The 15,704-nt window shown below is 44.5% G+C and overlaps 1 protein-coding gene across 3 annotated transcripts in view; it reads right to left on the bottom strand.

Annotated features, from left to right (window-relative positions):
* ARHGEF37 (Rho guanine nucleotide exchange factor 37) overlaps positions 1 to 15,704 on the bottom strand; it is a 71,778-nt gene that overhangs the window by 31,933 nt on the left and 24,141 nt on the right. For all 3 annotated transcript variants that reach the window (XM_045437432.1, XM_045437427.1, XM_045437416.1), the window contains exon 4: positions 8,702 to 8,849. In XM_045437432.1, coding sequence (XP_045293388.1) covers positions 8,702 to 8,849 — 148 coding nt within the window. The remainder of the gene's footprint in view (positions 1 to 8,701; positions 8,850 to 15,704) is intronic.

A 15,704-nucleotide genomic window follows, 5' to 3' on the forward strand; every position in this document is an offset into this window, starting at 1 on the left:
AAAAATGAACTGCTAAAAAGACTCGCTTGCCCAAACTCTAGACCTCAGCCTCAAGATTTCTTCCAAGGACAAATACAAATCTCAAAAACCTTCTTCACAAATACTAATAACAACAAAATCTCCGGATCTGTCTGTATATTTATATACGTTGCATCTATTTTGAATATATGGCACTTTCTACCTCTAAGGTATTGCTAAAATTACTTGGTAAAACAATTCTCTTTAACCAGCTTGAAGAAAATGAAGCACTTACATAATCCTAGTATTCATAAAAATTCTCAAAAATGGGGGTGCCTGGCTGGCTCAGTTGGTAAGCATGCAACTGTTGATCTTAGGGTTATGAGTTCCAGCTCCATGTTGGGTGTAGAGATTACTTAAGTAAAACTTCTTTAAAATTTCTCAAAAACAGGGGCGCCTGGGTGGCTCAGTCGGTTAAGCGGCCGACTTCGGCTCAGGTCATGATCTCACAGTCCGTGAGTTCGAGCCCTGCGTCGGGCTCTGTGCTGACAGCTCAGAGCGTGGAGCCTGTTTCAGATTCTGTGTCTCCCTCTCTTTGACCCTCCCCTGTTCATGCTCTCTCTCTGTCTCAAAAATAAAAATAAACGTTAAAAAAAATTTAAAAAAAAATTCTCAAAAACAGAATAAAAACAACCAAAGTGAATTTCAGGTTTATGTGATCTGGGACAAGATTTGGTAATAAAGCTAGTTTATCAATTTAGTTAAAACAGGCTTGTCTTGGGGCACCTGGGTGGCTCATTCAGTTAAGCATCTGACTTCAGCTCAGGTCATGATCTCACAGTTTGTGAGTTCAAGCCCCACATTGGGCTCTGTGCAGACACTTCAGAGCCTGGAGCCTGCTTTAGATTCTGTGTCTCCCTCTCTGTCTGCCCCTCCTTCCCTCTCTCTCTCAAAAATAAATAAACATTTTTTAAAAAGGCCTATCTCTACAGTCATCAACATTAAATATGAAATATTTATTCTACCCAGGTTTACTAAAATAAGCTCATGTTATCGCTGTTACAAAATTTGTCAATAAAAACTTGGTAAATAAAACTTAAAAAAAATAAAAAATCAAAGTCAAAAGATTTAAAAAAAATCACAGGCACTTTATGTTTAGGATGCATTTAAAGTATTTAAGGGTAAAAAGTCATAATGTCTACATTTGTCTTTAAATAGTTTAGTATAAAGATAGATGAAACAAAATGTTAACACTGGTTAATTTTAGGAAGTGGCATACGTTTATTACATTCTTCCATTTTTCTACAGGTGTGAAAATTTTCACTAAAAAGCTAAAAAATAAAACAAAACACATGAACAACTAGCGTCAAGACCCCTTCCAGATGCACTATTTGATGCATGGATGACCGTTTCTAGTCCCTTTCTTGATGATGTCTGGCATTTGCAGAAAGAATGCTCAAGTCAATGGCATCTGGGAAGAGGTTCCAACAGTCTTCCCTTGATCGTGACCAGCAGCCTTTAGACCTGCCTTTCAAGAAGCTCACGAGGATTTCAAGCCTCAGTGTCTACGCATGCCTCCTCCAAGAAGACTCACAGACGCTGCTCACAGCCATCCTCTGCCCCCCTCTCCATGGTACTCTCTCTTGCTCTTCCTCCAAAAGAAATATTTCCAGACCAAATGTCCAGCAAAGATCAGTCATGAGGCTAAGAATAGGCAGAGCAGGTGGGTGCCCCTTCATTAGCTGCAGGGGGTTGGGGGGGGGTGGGTAGGGGTAGAATTACCTGTCAGGACATGCCTCCGCTAACCATCTGCTCTCGCCACGGGTTTCCTAGCACTTGGCTGACCACGAGCAGGGGAGATGGAGAAAGTCACCAGATATTTGCAATACTCTATCCTCTGAGCTTACTTTCCATGGGAAAGGGCCAACTGCCTCCTGGGGACAGCTGTCACTCCACAAATAAGGGGATGGGGTGGGGGGGTCTTCAAAGAAATGATCACAGCTCTTCTCCAGAATTATCAAGCAGTCATGACAGAATCACAGCAGCCTTTTATGTTTATGGCTTTTCTAAGGTAATCTGGAGAAAATGTTTAAGTAGCCTTTCAGACAGGCAACAAAAACTGAAAGATAATCCAAAGGGAGGGAGGGAGGGAGGGAGGGAGGAAGGAAGGAAGGAAGGAAGGAAGGAAGGAAGGAAGAAAAAGAAAATGGGTGTGGGAAGGGGAAACAGGCCTGCTTACATTCTCTTGGTGGTAGCAGCAATTGGTAAGATCGTTTTGAAGAACAGTTTGGCAACTTGTGAAATGTACCAATCCTTGTTCCATGGATCCTACTCCAGATATCTGCCCACAGAAATGTCAACTCAAGCGAGCAAAGATAAAGGTGGGAGCTACCAACAACTCTATTTATCGCAGTAAAAAATTGGAAACAAGCCAGATATCCATCAGTAGGGGCTTGGTTAAATAAACCACAGTCTGAGCTGCCCTGGAAAGGAACTCTGTGGGGCCATTAACAAGAGCATCCTAAAAGTATTCCTAGTGTTGTGAAAAGATATTCATGACTGTGGTTAAGTGAAAAAGTAAGTTCTAGAAAAGCAGGTAAGTCAGAGCCCCTTTAAATTTCTCCTTCCTTCATTACTTTTCTTTCCATCCATCCATCCATCCATCCATCCATCCAACACTTAGACTTCTGCGTGTAAAGTCTGTCTGCCTGTCTTTAAATGAACAGAAGAAAACCTGGATAGAAAAGGTTAACTACGAGGTGGAGAGATGGGGAAATGTGAGACCAACGGGGAATGGACTTTTACCTTTTACTTTATATATCTGTGAATTGTTTAAATATTCCTTTTTTTTTTTTTTTTTTAGTAAGCATACATTACTTTTATATTTATTTATTTGTTAAAGTTTATTTATTTACAGGGAGAAAGAGAGAGCATGAGTGCATGCACCTGTGCCCACAAGCAAGGGAGGGGCAGAGAGAGAGGGAGAGAGAGAGAATGAGTAGGGGAGGGGCAGAGAGAGAGAGAGAGAGAAAATGAGTAGGGGAGGGACAGAGAGAGAAGGGGACAGAGAATCTGAAGTGGGCTCCCTGCTGTCAGCAGAGAGCCCGGGGCTTGAACTCACAAACTGTGGGATCATGACCTGAGTCGAAGTTGGGCACTTCACTGACTGAGCCATCTGTCAGCTCAGGTCATGATTTCACAGTCATGGGATTGAGCCCTGCGTCAGGCTCTGCCCTGAGCGTGGAGCCTGCTTAAGATTCTCTCTTTCCCTCTGCCCCTCCCCAGCTCACGTGCTCTCTCTCTGTCTAAAATAAAAATAGAAATAGACAAACAAATAAAAATAAAACAAACCAAGATTGCCAATAAAGGAAAACAAAGAAGGTTTATCTGCCTTCTGCAAACTGCCTCCGCCATCATTCTGAGTGCTTCGTGCCTCTGCAAGGCAGCCTCCCCCGGCTGACAGCTGTACTATCAGAGGCAGAACTTCCTGCATACGGCAAGAGCGAGCCTTTGATCCCCTTGGCCCTCAAGGTGGGAGCTGCATTAAGAGACAGGATAAACTGAACACCTCACCCACTCACCCACCCAAATAAAGGGCGGGAGGCAGCATGCATTTTGGGATCACAAAGAATCTGATCAGATGGTCCATCCTATCCGGACGAGAAAGAACCACTTACGGTCGGTGTGGGGATTCTGGTTGGCTAAGCTCTGGAAAGAGTCCCATGATCATAAGCACAAGAAAGCCAAGAGCGGGTATAGCTCATTGGTAGAGCATGTGACTGCAGAAGCACCAAGAAAGCCAGGATTATTGTTTCAAGAGAGAGGAGACAGCAATGCTGACAGGAAGAACGGCACCCCTGGTGCAACCCTGGACCAGAGGCTCTCCCCGAGGGGCACTGTGGAAACCTTCGGGCACCAGGCAGCTACAGGCACTTAGTGGGCAGGGACCAGGGAAGCGGGACATCTGCAACGACAGTCCCGCACTGTGCAGAATAGTGCTATGTCTCCTATGTCCCTCTGAACATTCAGAGACTGAATGAATGCCTCAAAATGAGCTGTGATTTTGGGGCGCCTGGGTGGCGCAGTCGGTTAAGCGTCCGACTTCAGCCAGGTCAGGATCTCGCGGTCCGTGAGTTCGAGCCCTGGGCTGATGGCTCAGAGCCTGGAGCCTGTTTCCGATTCTGTGTCTCCCTCTCTCTCTGCCCCTCCCCCGTTCATGCTCTGTCTCTCTCTGTCCCAAAAATAAATAAACGTTGAAAAAAAAATTTTTTTTTAAAAAAAATGAGCTGTGATTTCAAGAACTGAGATCTGAACTCCATCTAGTCACTTACCAGAACACTGGAAATTATTACGATGCTACCTTTCATAAACAAGACCCAGGTCATCTGCAAGAACATCATTACTTCCTCACTTCCACTGCCCCCCCCAGCCCCGCCCAGATGTGATGTTATCCCTACATCACCTACGTCATTTCCTTCTCTTTCATATCATACACAGGGAAGTCAAATTTGCTATCATTGCTACTTGTCATTCTAGGGGACGCACATTCTCTGCTCTCTCCTTTTCCCCTACTTCTTTCTTAGGCAGAATGGCTTCTGACTTTCCTTTCCTTGAATCCAAACTTATTTTATTATAAGTAGGTGCCAGCATCTGATTGCTTCATTAGATTTTCTAGGGTAGTGGTGCCCAAGTATTTGCACACCGAAATACATATAACTTGATTAGACATTATTTTCCTTTTACTTCTCCTTTTTATTTTGAGCCATTATATTGATTTTTTTAAGTTCTGTATATAGGTAGCATATATATGTAGATTTCGAGAATATATTTCAGGATATTAATGGGGGGGAGGGGCAAAGGGAAAGGGAGAATCTTAAGCAGGCTCCACACTCAGTGTGGAACCCAACATGGGGCTCGATCCCACGACCCTGGGATCATGACCTGAGCTGACATCAAGAGTCGAATGCTCAACGGACTGAGCCACCCGGGCACCCCTCAGGATAATAATTTAATGTCTGTTATAAAAAAGGAGCATTGGAACCATTAGATCTGAGAGCCATGATGTGGTTTCAAGGGACAAGGATAGCTAAGACAAGGATGAGAGCTGGGGCTCATAGAGTGTCACTTGGGTACAATGAGTCCGTGTCCCCATGAGGTGTAGTTACTACTCCCCCATTAAGTAAGGAAACTAGGTTCTGATTCATGAAATGGCTTCATCAAGGTGAGTTAGGAGCAGAGCCAGGTCCGCTACTGGGCAGTGTGGCAATGGAGCCCATGAGAAAAGTCTGGACTGGCCTGGCTGGGAAGGACCAGAGTGTGGAAGGCATGACAAACAGCAGCCTCTGTACCAACCACGGCCCCCCAACAGTGCTTCTAACATGTCAGAGCTAGATGCCAGCATTTTGTGCCTGGGAGACGTTATATCAAAGTTTCTGACTTCTCTGGAAAAATCAGAGGATCTCATTCCTACATGGCATTTGAGGCAGATGGTTTGTAAAATAGGGCTGTAATCATTCTACTCTCTGTGTTCGCGCCCTTTGTTGTGGTGGTGGTGGTTGTATCCACACCCTCTGAATATGACCTTGAAGCTCCTCTATTCTATTTTTCCACCTCTTGGGTCTGTCGCAGCATGCCAATTCCCAGTCAAGACCTCTAAAGGCCTGCCCTGCCCTCTCACTGTCCTTCTCCCTCCCTCCTGCTCTCTCCCTCTCTCTATCCTGTGACCACCGTGTGAACGAGCCTGGGCCACCTGCCAGATGATGAGAGGCTGTACCGCCAGAGCTGAGTCAGCTCACGTGTCTCAGATGCACGACAGAGCCCCGCCAAGATCAGCAAAGCTGACCTTCAGTCGATCACAGGCATGTGAAGGTGCTCGGCCAGGGCTGGCAGAACAGTTTACTGAGCCCGGCTACATTGCTAACAGGCAGCGACGTGAGCCAAACAAATGTTTGTCTTAAGCCATTCCATTCTGGGGTGGTCTGCTACATAGCAAAAGCTACTTGATGGAGCAACAATCAGTGGAAGGTGGGCTGCAACCACTCTCTCCACAGGGTCTGTTGGCTCCGGTTGGCCTCAGTCTCCACTGCTCCCTTTTGCCTCGCACCGGGCACCTTGCTTCCCTCATTTCTGTTATCTGCCTCTCTCCTACCGAAATGTATTTAGTGACCGTTGCAAAAGCCTAAATTTGTTAAGACCCGTGGAAGGATGAATCAAAGGAGGAAGTGAATGTAGGTTTTGAGGGGCAGGGAGGGGCTAGGACATGGGTACTTGAAAAGAAGGCTTCAGGGGGGTTGAGGGCATAAGGTAAGAGAGAGGAGGAGGGGAGGTAGCAGGAGGTTCCACATGAGAGACCGTCATCTTCAAAGACCTAAATCGAGGCGCCTGGGTGGCTCAGTCGGATAAGCATCCGACTCCAGACTCTGGCTCGGGTCATGATCTCATGGTGCGTGAGTCCAAGGGCTGCGTTGGGCTCTGCACTGACCAGGTGGACACTGCTTGGGATTCTCTCTCTCCCTCTCTCTCTACCCATCCCTATTGCTTGCTCTCTATCTCTCAAAAAAAAAAAAAGAGAGAGAGAAAGATCTAAATCTATATACTGTGTTTCTCTTGGGTGTAAAGGGAATGTCTAAGCAAGATGAAATGGTAATAACCTTTTTCTTCCTGCACTATTCTGATTTCCAGAAAATAACCTTCATCTGTCTCCATTTGGTGAGCTTGTCCTGGGGAAAACATAAGCCTTTGTAAAACAGAAAAGAAGCAGGACAATCCCAGGCAAGGAAATATAAACAAGTCTTAAATATACAAAGGGATGACCAACTTTAATCACAAGAAGTAAATGCAACATGAAACTACACTGAGACACCATTGGTCACCTGTCTCAGAGGCAAATATTCTAAAGTTTAATAACATAGTCTGGTGAGGCTATGAGGAAACAGACACCCCTACCTTGGTCATGGGAATGAAACTTGGTGTAGCCTCTACAGAAGGAAATTTTGCAATAGTATCAAAATTATCCATACATAATTTCTTTGACCTAGCAACCCATGTCTGGAATTTACCTCACAGAAATACCTGTACCTGAGTAAAATGACATATGCTCATAAATAATTACTGAACACTACCTGTAACATCAAAAGAAAAGAAGTGAACCAATGTCCGTTAATAAGAGACCAGTTAGGGGCGCCTGGGTGGCTCAGTCAGTTAAATGTCTGAATCTTTATTTCAGCTCAGGTCATGATCTCACAGTTTGTGAGATCAAGCCCAGTGTCGGGCTCTGTGCTGACAGAGCAAAGCCTGCCTGGGATTCATTCTCTCTCTCTTTCTCTCTCTCTCTCTCTCTCTGCCTTTCCCCCTCTCAGAGCTCTCTCACTCCATCTCTCTCTCTCACTCAACATAAATAAACATAAAAAAACAAAACAAAACAGAGACCAGTTAAATAAACTGGGAAACAGCCATGTGGTGAAGGATATGCCATTCACAGGATCACACGTGTATGTATTGAAATGGAAAGATATTGGGGCGCCTGGGTGGCCCGGTTGGTTAAGCATCCGACTTTGGCTCAGGTCATGATCTCACAGTTCGTGAGTTTGAGCCCCGCGTCTGGCTCTGTGCTGACAGCTCAGAGCCTGGAGCCTGCTTCGGATTCTGTGTCTCCCTCTCGCTCTCTGCCGCTCTCCCACTTGCACTCTGTCTCTCTCTGTCTCTCAAAAATAAATAAACATTAAAAAAAATTTAAACAAATAAATAGAAAGCTATCCAAGATACAGTGTAAGTGAAAAAAAATACAAACCTTCTTTAAAAAGGCAGTAAAATGATAGTATATATTTGTATTTGTTTGTGTTCGCACGTAGGAACTTTGCCAAGATCCATAAGCAATTTCAAAGTGGCTACCTTAACGCTGGGGCTGGGAGTAGGACTTGGGTAGAGGAAGGGACAGGGTTGGGAAGAATTTTTGGCTGCCTAAATGTGGATGCTTTTAAGTTTCTGAACCATAACTGCCATCCATTCAAAATTTTAATTAAAAAAAAAATATTTGTTCTCTACATATTTCCTTCTAGAGCTTCCACCCGCTGGGGCCAGCTCTGGGCAGCGAAGCCACCCACGGCAGTTCTGATCCTGTTTCGTGGGACAGTCTTCAGCTATCTGGAGAGAGGCCCTCCCGGGTGATACAAACCAGCTTCGTGCCACTGCCGTCCTGTCCCACAGCCCGTAATTCCAACCGTCTCACTGCCCTTCCTACGGTAGACACGAGTGCTGTTTCGCCACATGTTTCTGTTCTTCCACCTCTGGACACATGGCAGGGTAGAAGCCCTGGCCTCCTGGTGGTCGGATGAAGCCACATGATTAGTTCTGGCCCACGGATCACGAGAGCTGATAGAGACCATTTCTGGTCCGGGAGCATTTAATTACCAGCATTAGACCCTGCAGAGCTCTTTTCCCTTTGTCACAGTTACTGGCAATAATCCAGAGAGTGGCTCCCGTCAAGCTTGGGCCCCAGTGTGAGGATGACACAGACAAGGGCCTCAAGTCGACCGCAGTGGCGCATAAGGAAGGCATAAACCTTTGCTGTTTGAAGCCGCCAAGAGTGGGGGGGGGGGGGGGGACTGTTTGTCTCTGCAGCCTCGCCTGACTGAGACACTCCCGAAGCAGCATGAGCGGCACCAAGGAGGGGTGAGACCTTAACGGCTCCTGACCTCGGAGTCAATGGCAGCGGAAACGAGTGCTCACTGGTCATACTACTTACACCGCTGCCTCGATGATGCCCTGGATCTCTCGCTGAAGCTCTGGCTCCTTCCGGTAGGTCTCCACCAGCAGCAAGGCCTGGTCGTAGCTGGCGCAGTAGACCTTATAGACTCGCTCCAGCTCCTCTTGGAATTCCAGGAATAAGTTGCCTGGTGATGAAAGGCGACAAGAAACCCTCAGAGGCATGTCTGTCCATACCCTTGCTTGGGACACGGAGGTGTTGAGAGAGACAGCTAAGCCCTCGGCTCGGGAGTGAGGCTGCCAGGCCTAACCAGCTTTGTCACTTTGGGCACGTTCACGCTTCTTCCTGGGCTTCCGTTTTTTCATCTCCCGTTCAAGAGGCTGCTAGAAGGATTAAGTGACAGGGTGATACAGAGCTCAGGCTGCTGCACTGTGAGTCTTAATAAATGGTAGGTATAATTACGGCAACGATATTAATAATTCCCCTATCTGTACAGTGCTTTACAGTTCATAAAACACCCTCGTGTTATAGCTTTACAATTGTATCTTGACAATTACTGTGTGTGGCTCTAAGGGTTAAATTGTACTGTAGGGCTAACGCTTAGCTTGAAAGATAACAACTTTGTTCTGACACTGAAGGTCAAAAGATAACAACCTTGCTTTTACTCTTGTAAATCATACTTCATACTCTTGTGAATCAGGCTTTACCAATGAAGGAAACAAAAGCTCAAAAAAGAGCATCAGAGACAAGGTCAAGGAGATCCACTGGTTGCAACTTAGAGGCAGAAAGTCTAAAATAATCACCTCATTCGATGACTGTTTCTGACTCATCTGGCAACCGTTTCTAACTCATCTGGGAACCGTTTCTCTGTTCTGTTCCCAGATAACGATAAAACAATGTGATCGGCTTTAAAAACTCTGTACCCCGGCTGTCCGGGGCCACACTCTTATCAAGAGTGTTGGTCCCGATCGGTTGGCCTTGCCTCTCATTGTAATAAACTTTGTTGCAACTGTCACTGGTGCCCGTAGCATTCTGTTTCAGGAGTCGCGTGGATGCAACATGGCAAGTACAACTTCAAACCCCCAGTTTACAAAGACACACTATAGCAAGCAGAGCATACACTTGGACTCTGGAGTCAGAGAGAACGAGGGCCAGATCTCCGGTCAACCCTTCCCCAAGGGCATACCCTAGGGCAAGTACTTGACCTCCCGGACCCTCCATTTTTTCACCGATAGATTGGAATAAAAATAGTATTCACTTCCAATTGTCTTTTTATGAGGATTAAATCAAATAACACATGTAAAAACACCTGACACAAACTTTACTCACCAAATATTTACCGACTGCTTATTTATGGACTCTATGCCAGGCACTCTTCTAAGCTCTGTGAACAAAACAAAGCCCCTGCCTCACGGAGCTTATATTCTAGTGGGGAAGAGAGACAGTAAATAAATATATTATATTCGCCAAATTGAATATATGACGTTAGACTGATTCTTGTTACCAAGAATCAAAACGAAACATTACAAAGTAGTAGGAGAGCTATTTAAGGAAGGCCTCCATGAAGATGTGCATGCTTATCAGAGACCAGAAGCACATGGCCCTGGGAGTGTGTGGTGGGAACAGCAATCCAGGTTTAGGGGGAAAAAATCCAAAGGGCTTAAGGCAGGAGAGCACTTGGCAAAAGGGCAGGAGCAAGAGGGGGAAGAATAGCCAGAGCAGAGTGAACGAGAGCAGAAAGCAGAGAAAATAAACAGAAAACACAAGTCAGATCCCAGAGGGCCTCAAAGTAAGTAGGTAAGGTGGGATAAGGGGTTTGGATTTTATTCTAATTCTAATGGTGGTAAGAAGCAACCAGAGGGGTCTGAACAGGGGTGATCTGCTTTCTGTTTTAAATAGATTACTCTAGGGCTCAATTTCAGCAGCACATATACCAAAGTTGGAATAATATGGAGAAGGTTAACGCATAAGAATAAAAGGCAAGTCTGTGGAGCATTCCAAATTTTTAAATCAGAAATTTATGAGGTTGGTTACTACAGCAGGTGGATGGAATGGGGTGGAAAGAATGAGGGAACAGGATAGGATAGTAGGGATGAGAGGGAGCATGGACTGGATGGACTGGAATTGTAGGTATCAGTACGAACTCATGGTCTTAAATATATAAAGATAGATAGATAGATAGATAGATAGATAGAAAGAAAAGAGGGGCGCCTGGGTGGCGCAGTCGGTTAAGCGTCTGACTTCAGCCAGGTCACGATCTCGCGGTCCGTGAGTTCGAGCCCCGCGTCGGGCTCTGGGCTGATGGCTCAGAGCCTGGAGCCTGTTTCCGATTCTGTGTCTCCCTCTCTCTCTGCCCCTCCCCCGTTCATGCTCTGTCTCTCTCTGTCCCGAAAATAAATAAACGTTGAAAAAAAAAAAATTTAAAGAGATTGTCTTAAAAAAAAAAAAAGAAAGAAAGAAAGAAAAGATAGAGATAGAAAGAAATGTAGATAAGTGCATATGCACACATTAGTTTACACACATATATTTCCCAGCTCTATTAGTTGAGAGGGTAATGACACCCCAGGGGCAATGAGCATACCTAGAGCCTAGAACTTGGTGTCTAAATACCATTCCGCCAAAATAGGAACCAGGGCTCCTAGGAGAAATGGCTGATTCTAAGGATGGGACAGGGAAGTACAAGATGAACCTGGAACGTCTTGTGGTGTCCAAAAGTAAGGGTGTGCTCAAAAATTGTTGGAGGCATACAGAAAGGACACAGGAGCCAATGTGAAGGAGGTCTCAATGGCCAGCACTGGTATAATCTGAGCAAGAATATATATGTAATATATATTATATATATATTATATATATAATATAAAATATATAGTCCATATATAAATAAATATATAAATAAATAAAATATATATAAAAAGTCCAAGAGTCCATACTGATATAAATAACTGAATAAACGAATGGGCAAGAAAGGACAGTTCGTGCTTATAGAAAAATTGCAATTCATAAATGTAGAAGGAATAAGGGAAATAGAAAATTACCACAAGAACACCAGTAATAATTACTGCAGGGCAGAACCACTGATGGATGCTAAAATTAATGCTTACTTAAAATTAAGTTTGAAATGAAATAGAACATTTGTATAATATAAAAGTTTTTCTCCATATTTACTAATTGTAAGGGGAAAATAGTAACTTTGTAGAGGAAAAACACAGAAGACACTATCTTCTATCAATCATGTGATCAAAATTAACAATATTTTAAGTAACAACATATAGAAACATCATGTGCCCTTGTTCTGAGCCACTAAGAGGGACAGGACGTTAACCATGATCTTATTGCCAAAAATGTCCAGCCTCGATTTAAGAATGAAATATAAAGTGTTTATAAAATATTTATAATTTATAAAATATAAATGATACACCTATAAAATTTTACAAAATCTATAAAATCTTTTTAGTTTTAACAACTGAAAACCTCAAATTGAGGATATACTATAAATCTGGCTTGGACTTTCCGAAGTGTTACGGTCCCAAAAGACAGACAGACTAAAGAAGTCTAAGGGAACATCACGATAAAACGAAATGTGGTACCCTAGGTTAGATCCCGGGCCAGAAAAAGGACGTTTATAGGTATGCTGTCAAAATGTGAGTGAGGTCAGGAGAGTCAATGGTGTTACAATGCTGTTAATTTCCTGGTTTACTGTGACTGTCTGAGATGTTAAAATTAGGGGACGCTGTATCGAGGGTTATTTAGGACCTCTGCATTATTTTTGCCACTTTTCTGTAAATCTAAGCTGATTTTAAGATTCATTTTTTAAGATTTAAAAAGTTTAAAAAGAATTTTGAAGACATTATGCTGAAGGCCAAACACGATAGGACAAATCATTGTAGGATCCCCCTTTTGTGAGTTACCTAGAGTAGTCAAATTCACAGAGACAGAACGTAAACTAGAAGTGACCAGGGGCTGGTTATTATTTGATGGGTACAGAGTTTCAGTTCAGGGTGAGGAAGTAGTTCCAGAGAAGGGCAGTACTTATGGTTGCACAACAATGTGAAGGTACTTAACGCCATTGGACTCATACTTAAATATGCGTAAAATGGTACATTTCATGCTATGTGTATTTTACCACTATAGAAAAAAGTTTAAAAGTGAGTTTTAAAAAGGGGCACCTAGGGGCGCCTGGGTGGCGCAGTCGGTTAAGCGTCCGACTTCAGCCAGGTCATGATCTCGCGGTCCGTGAGTTCGAGCCCCGCGTCAGGCTCTGGGCTGATGGCTCAGAGCCTGGAGCCTGTTTCCGATTCTGTGTCTCCCTCTCTCTCTGCCCCTCCCCTGTTCATGCTCTGTCTCTCTCTGTCCCAAAAATAAATAAACGTTGAAAAAAAAAAAATTAAAAAGGGGCACCTGGGTGGCTCAGTCGGTTCAGCGTCCGACTTCAGCTCAGGTCATGATCTCACGGTCCGTGAGTTCAAGCCCCGCGTCGGGCTCTGTGCTGATAGCTCAGAGCCTGGAGCCTGTTTCAGATTCTGTGTCTCCCTCTCTCTCTGCCCCTTCCCTGTTCATGCTCTCTCTCTCTCTCTCTGTCTCTCAAAAATGAATAAACGTTAAAAAAATTTTTTTAATAAAAAATAAAACAGTGATTTTTAAAAAACCCTGCACACAAAGGTTTATAACGGTTTTATTTATAACTGCCTAGACTTGGAAGTTACTAAAAATGTACTTCAGGAAGTAAATGCATAAACTGTGCTATGTCCATACAATGGAATATCATTCAGTGATTAAAAAAAGAAAAAGGAAAGAAATGAGCTATCTAAACAGGAAAAGGAGAAAGCTTAAATGCACATTGCTAAGTGAAAGGAGCCACTCTGTGAAGTCTGTGTACTGCACGACTCCAGCCATAGGACACTCTGGAAAAGGCAAAACTATGGAGACAGCAAAAAGATCAGTGTTTTCCCAGGGGGGAGGGGAGGGAGAGGGATGAATAGGAAGATTTTTAGAGCAGGGAAACTACAAAATTCTGGGGTTGGGGGAACGGGACTATATGAGAATTCTCTGTATGTTCCACTTAATTTTTCTGCAAACCTGAAAGTACTCTAAAAAGTAAAGTCTACTTATTAAAAAAAAGATCTATACTAGCTGTAGTATGTTGAGACTAAACTAGGAGTTAAAAGCGGTAATAGGAATGGCTGTGAGAACGCTAGCTACCTCAAGTACCCAGAAGAGTCTTTGGTTGTCCATCTAGGGGGAAGTGGCGAGGATGAAGACAAATGTATTAGCCACGAAAGTGAGTGGGGAGCCGTGGACCACAGGAAGCCCAGCTGACCCTACTGTCTGCTGAAGGTACAGGTTGGGCCCCTGACCTTGACCAAGCCCCCCACGGGGTCACATGGGGACACACGGGCTGGTGCCTAGCCCAGCGTGGTCCAGCCCTCGGCAAAGACGCCCACAGTGAGACTGCCACCCAGGACCGGTCCTCCTCTCCAATGCTGGTCCAGCCAATCTTCAGAGAGAACTCCCTCAGGAGAACCCCCAGAAGGAGGGGGAACAGGGAAAAGAGTACCCAAAGCTGCAGTCAGGGAGAATCTGCACGCAGGGAGATCAGCCAACTGCAGAGATCATCCCTGCTAAGAGACAGCCTGGGCGTAGCCTTAAAATCTAGGGCGGTTCCCACATTCTCCTGAACCTGGGTGCGTCGGCAGGCATGTGACTGAGAGCAAAGAAACTGTATCAGAGCCAGTGTGACCAGGACAGGGGCATTCCAGTAACTGAATGGCAGAGGAAGGCAAACTCCCAGAAAGCAGAGCTAGCCAAAGGAGCAGGAATGCCAGGAATAGGAAAGTAAAGACTTAACTTCTTTCCCTCTTGTCCTGTGGTCACAGATTGCAAAGAAGTCACAGTAGTGAAAAAGTTCCTCCCAGTATCAAAAGAATACTCTGCCGAGACCTAGGATCAGTCAGAAAGGGAAAAAAAAAAAAAAAGGGAGGCAGGATGGTCAAGAGTTAGGACTCTTGTTCAGCCTTGACAAGCCCTGTCACTCGGGTCTCAGGTTCTTCTTAGTAAGATGGGGACAATAAAAATAGTCATCAGCAAGTAACAGCATCGTGAAATGAAAGAGCTCGTACATGTTAGGTACTCAGAGTCGCGGCTGGCACATTTCAAAGAGGCAAAAACTGGGGCTCAGAGACATGAAGGGGCTTGTGGGTGACACAGCCTTGCCAGTCAAGACTCCAAACCGTTAGACCTGCACTGCCCAGATACAGCAGTCACCATCCACATGTGGCTTTTGGGCACTTGAAATTTCAGGATCCCAATTGAGATGCGCTGTCATTGTAAAAGACACCGATTTCAAAGGCTTAGTACCAAAAAAAAAAAAAAAAAAAAAAAGTAAAATATGTCATGAATAATATTTATATTGATTGTATGTTGTAATGTTAGTCTGCGGACATACTGGGATAAAATCAAATATATCGTTAAAAGTAACTGCACCTGCTTCTTCAAGTTTTTTCAAATGTAGCTTCTCAAAAGTTTTCAAATAAATGTGTGGCTGGAATGACATTTCTATGGGACTGCACCGAGCTACAGCATGGTGTCCTGTCGTGAGACCACCCTGGGAGGGCCCCCTGGGAACGTCAGAGTTGCGCTGGAATCGTTCGTAACGACAGGGGACCTCAGTCATCTGGGAGGAAAAAAGCCTGTTAAAGACAGTCATGCTTGAGGCCCAAACTCTCTTAAAATGCTGTGGCTACAGGATTGCGAGAAAGGCGATCCTAGCATAGCAAGGCGTGGGGGCTGGACTGGGAATAAAGAGCGGGCAGGAGCCAGGGCAGTCTTGACCCAGCACATAATGCACCAAAGAGAAGAAAAGCCACACGGATTCTTTGTGCCTCTTTTTTTGCTAACCACAATGGGCAGCGGATGAGGAGGCTATTCTGTGTAGACTCTACAGTCAGGAAATAGGACTGCCAAATTAGAGGGGAAAAATATAGGAGTACATTTCAGTGGAATTTAAATTTCAGGTAAACAATGAATAAATTTTTGGTATAAGTAT

Source organism: Leopardus geoffroyi, chromosome A1, assembly GCF_018350155.1.
Source record: "Leopardus geoffroyi isolate Oge1 chromosome A1, O.geoffroyi_Oge1_pat1.0, whole genome shotgun sequence".
Lineage (NCBI taxonomy): Eukaryota > Metazoa > Chordata > Mammalia > Carnivora > Felidae > Leopardus > Leopardus geoffroyi.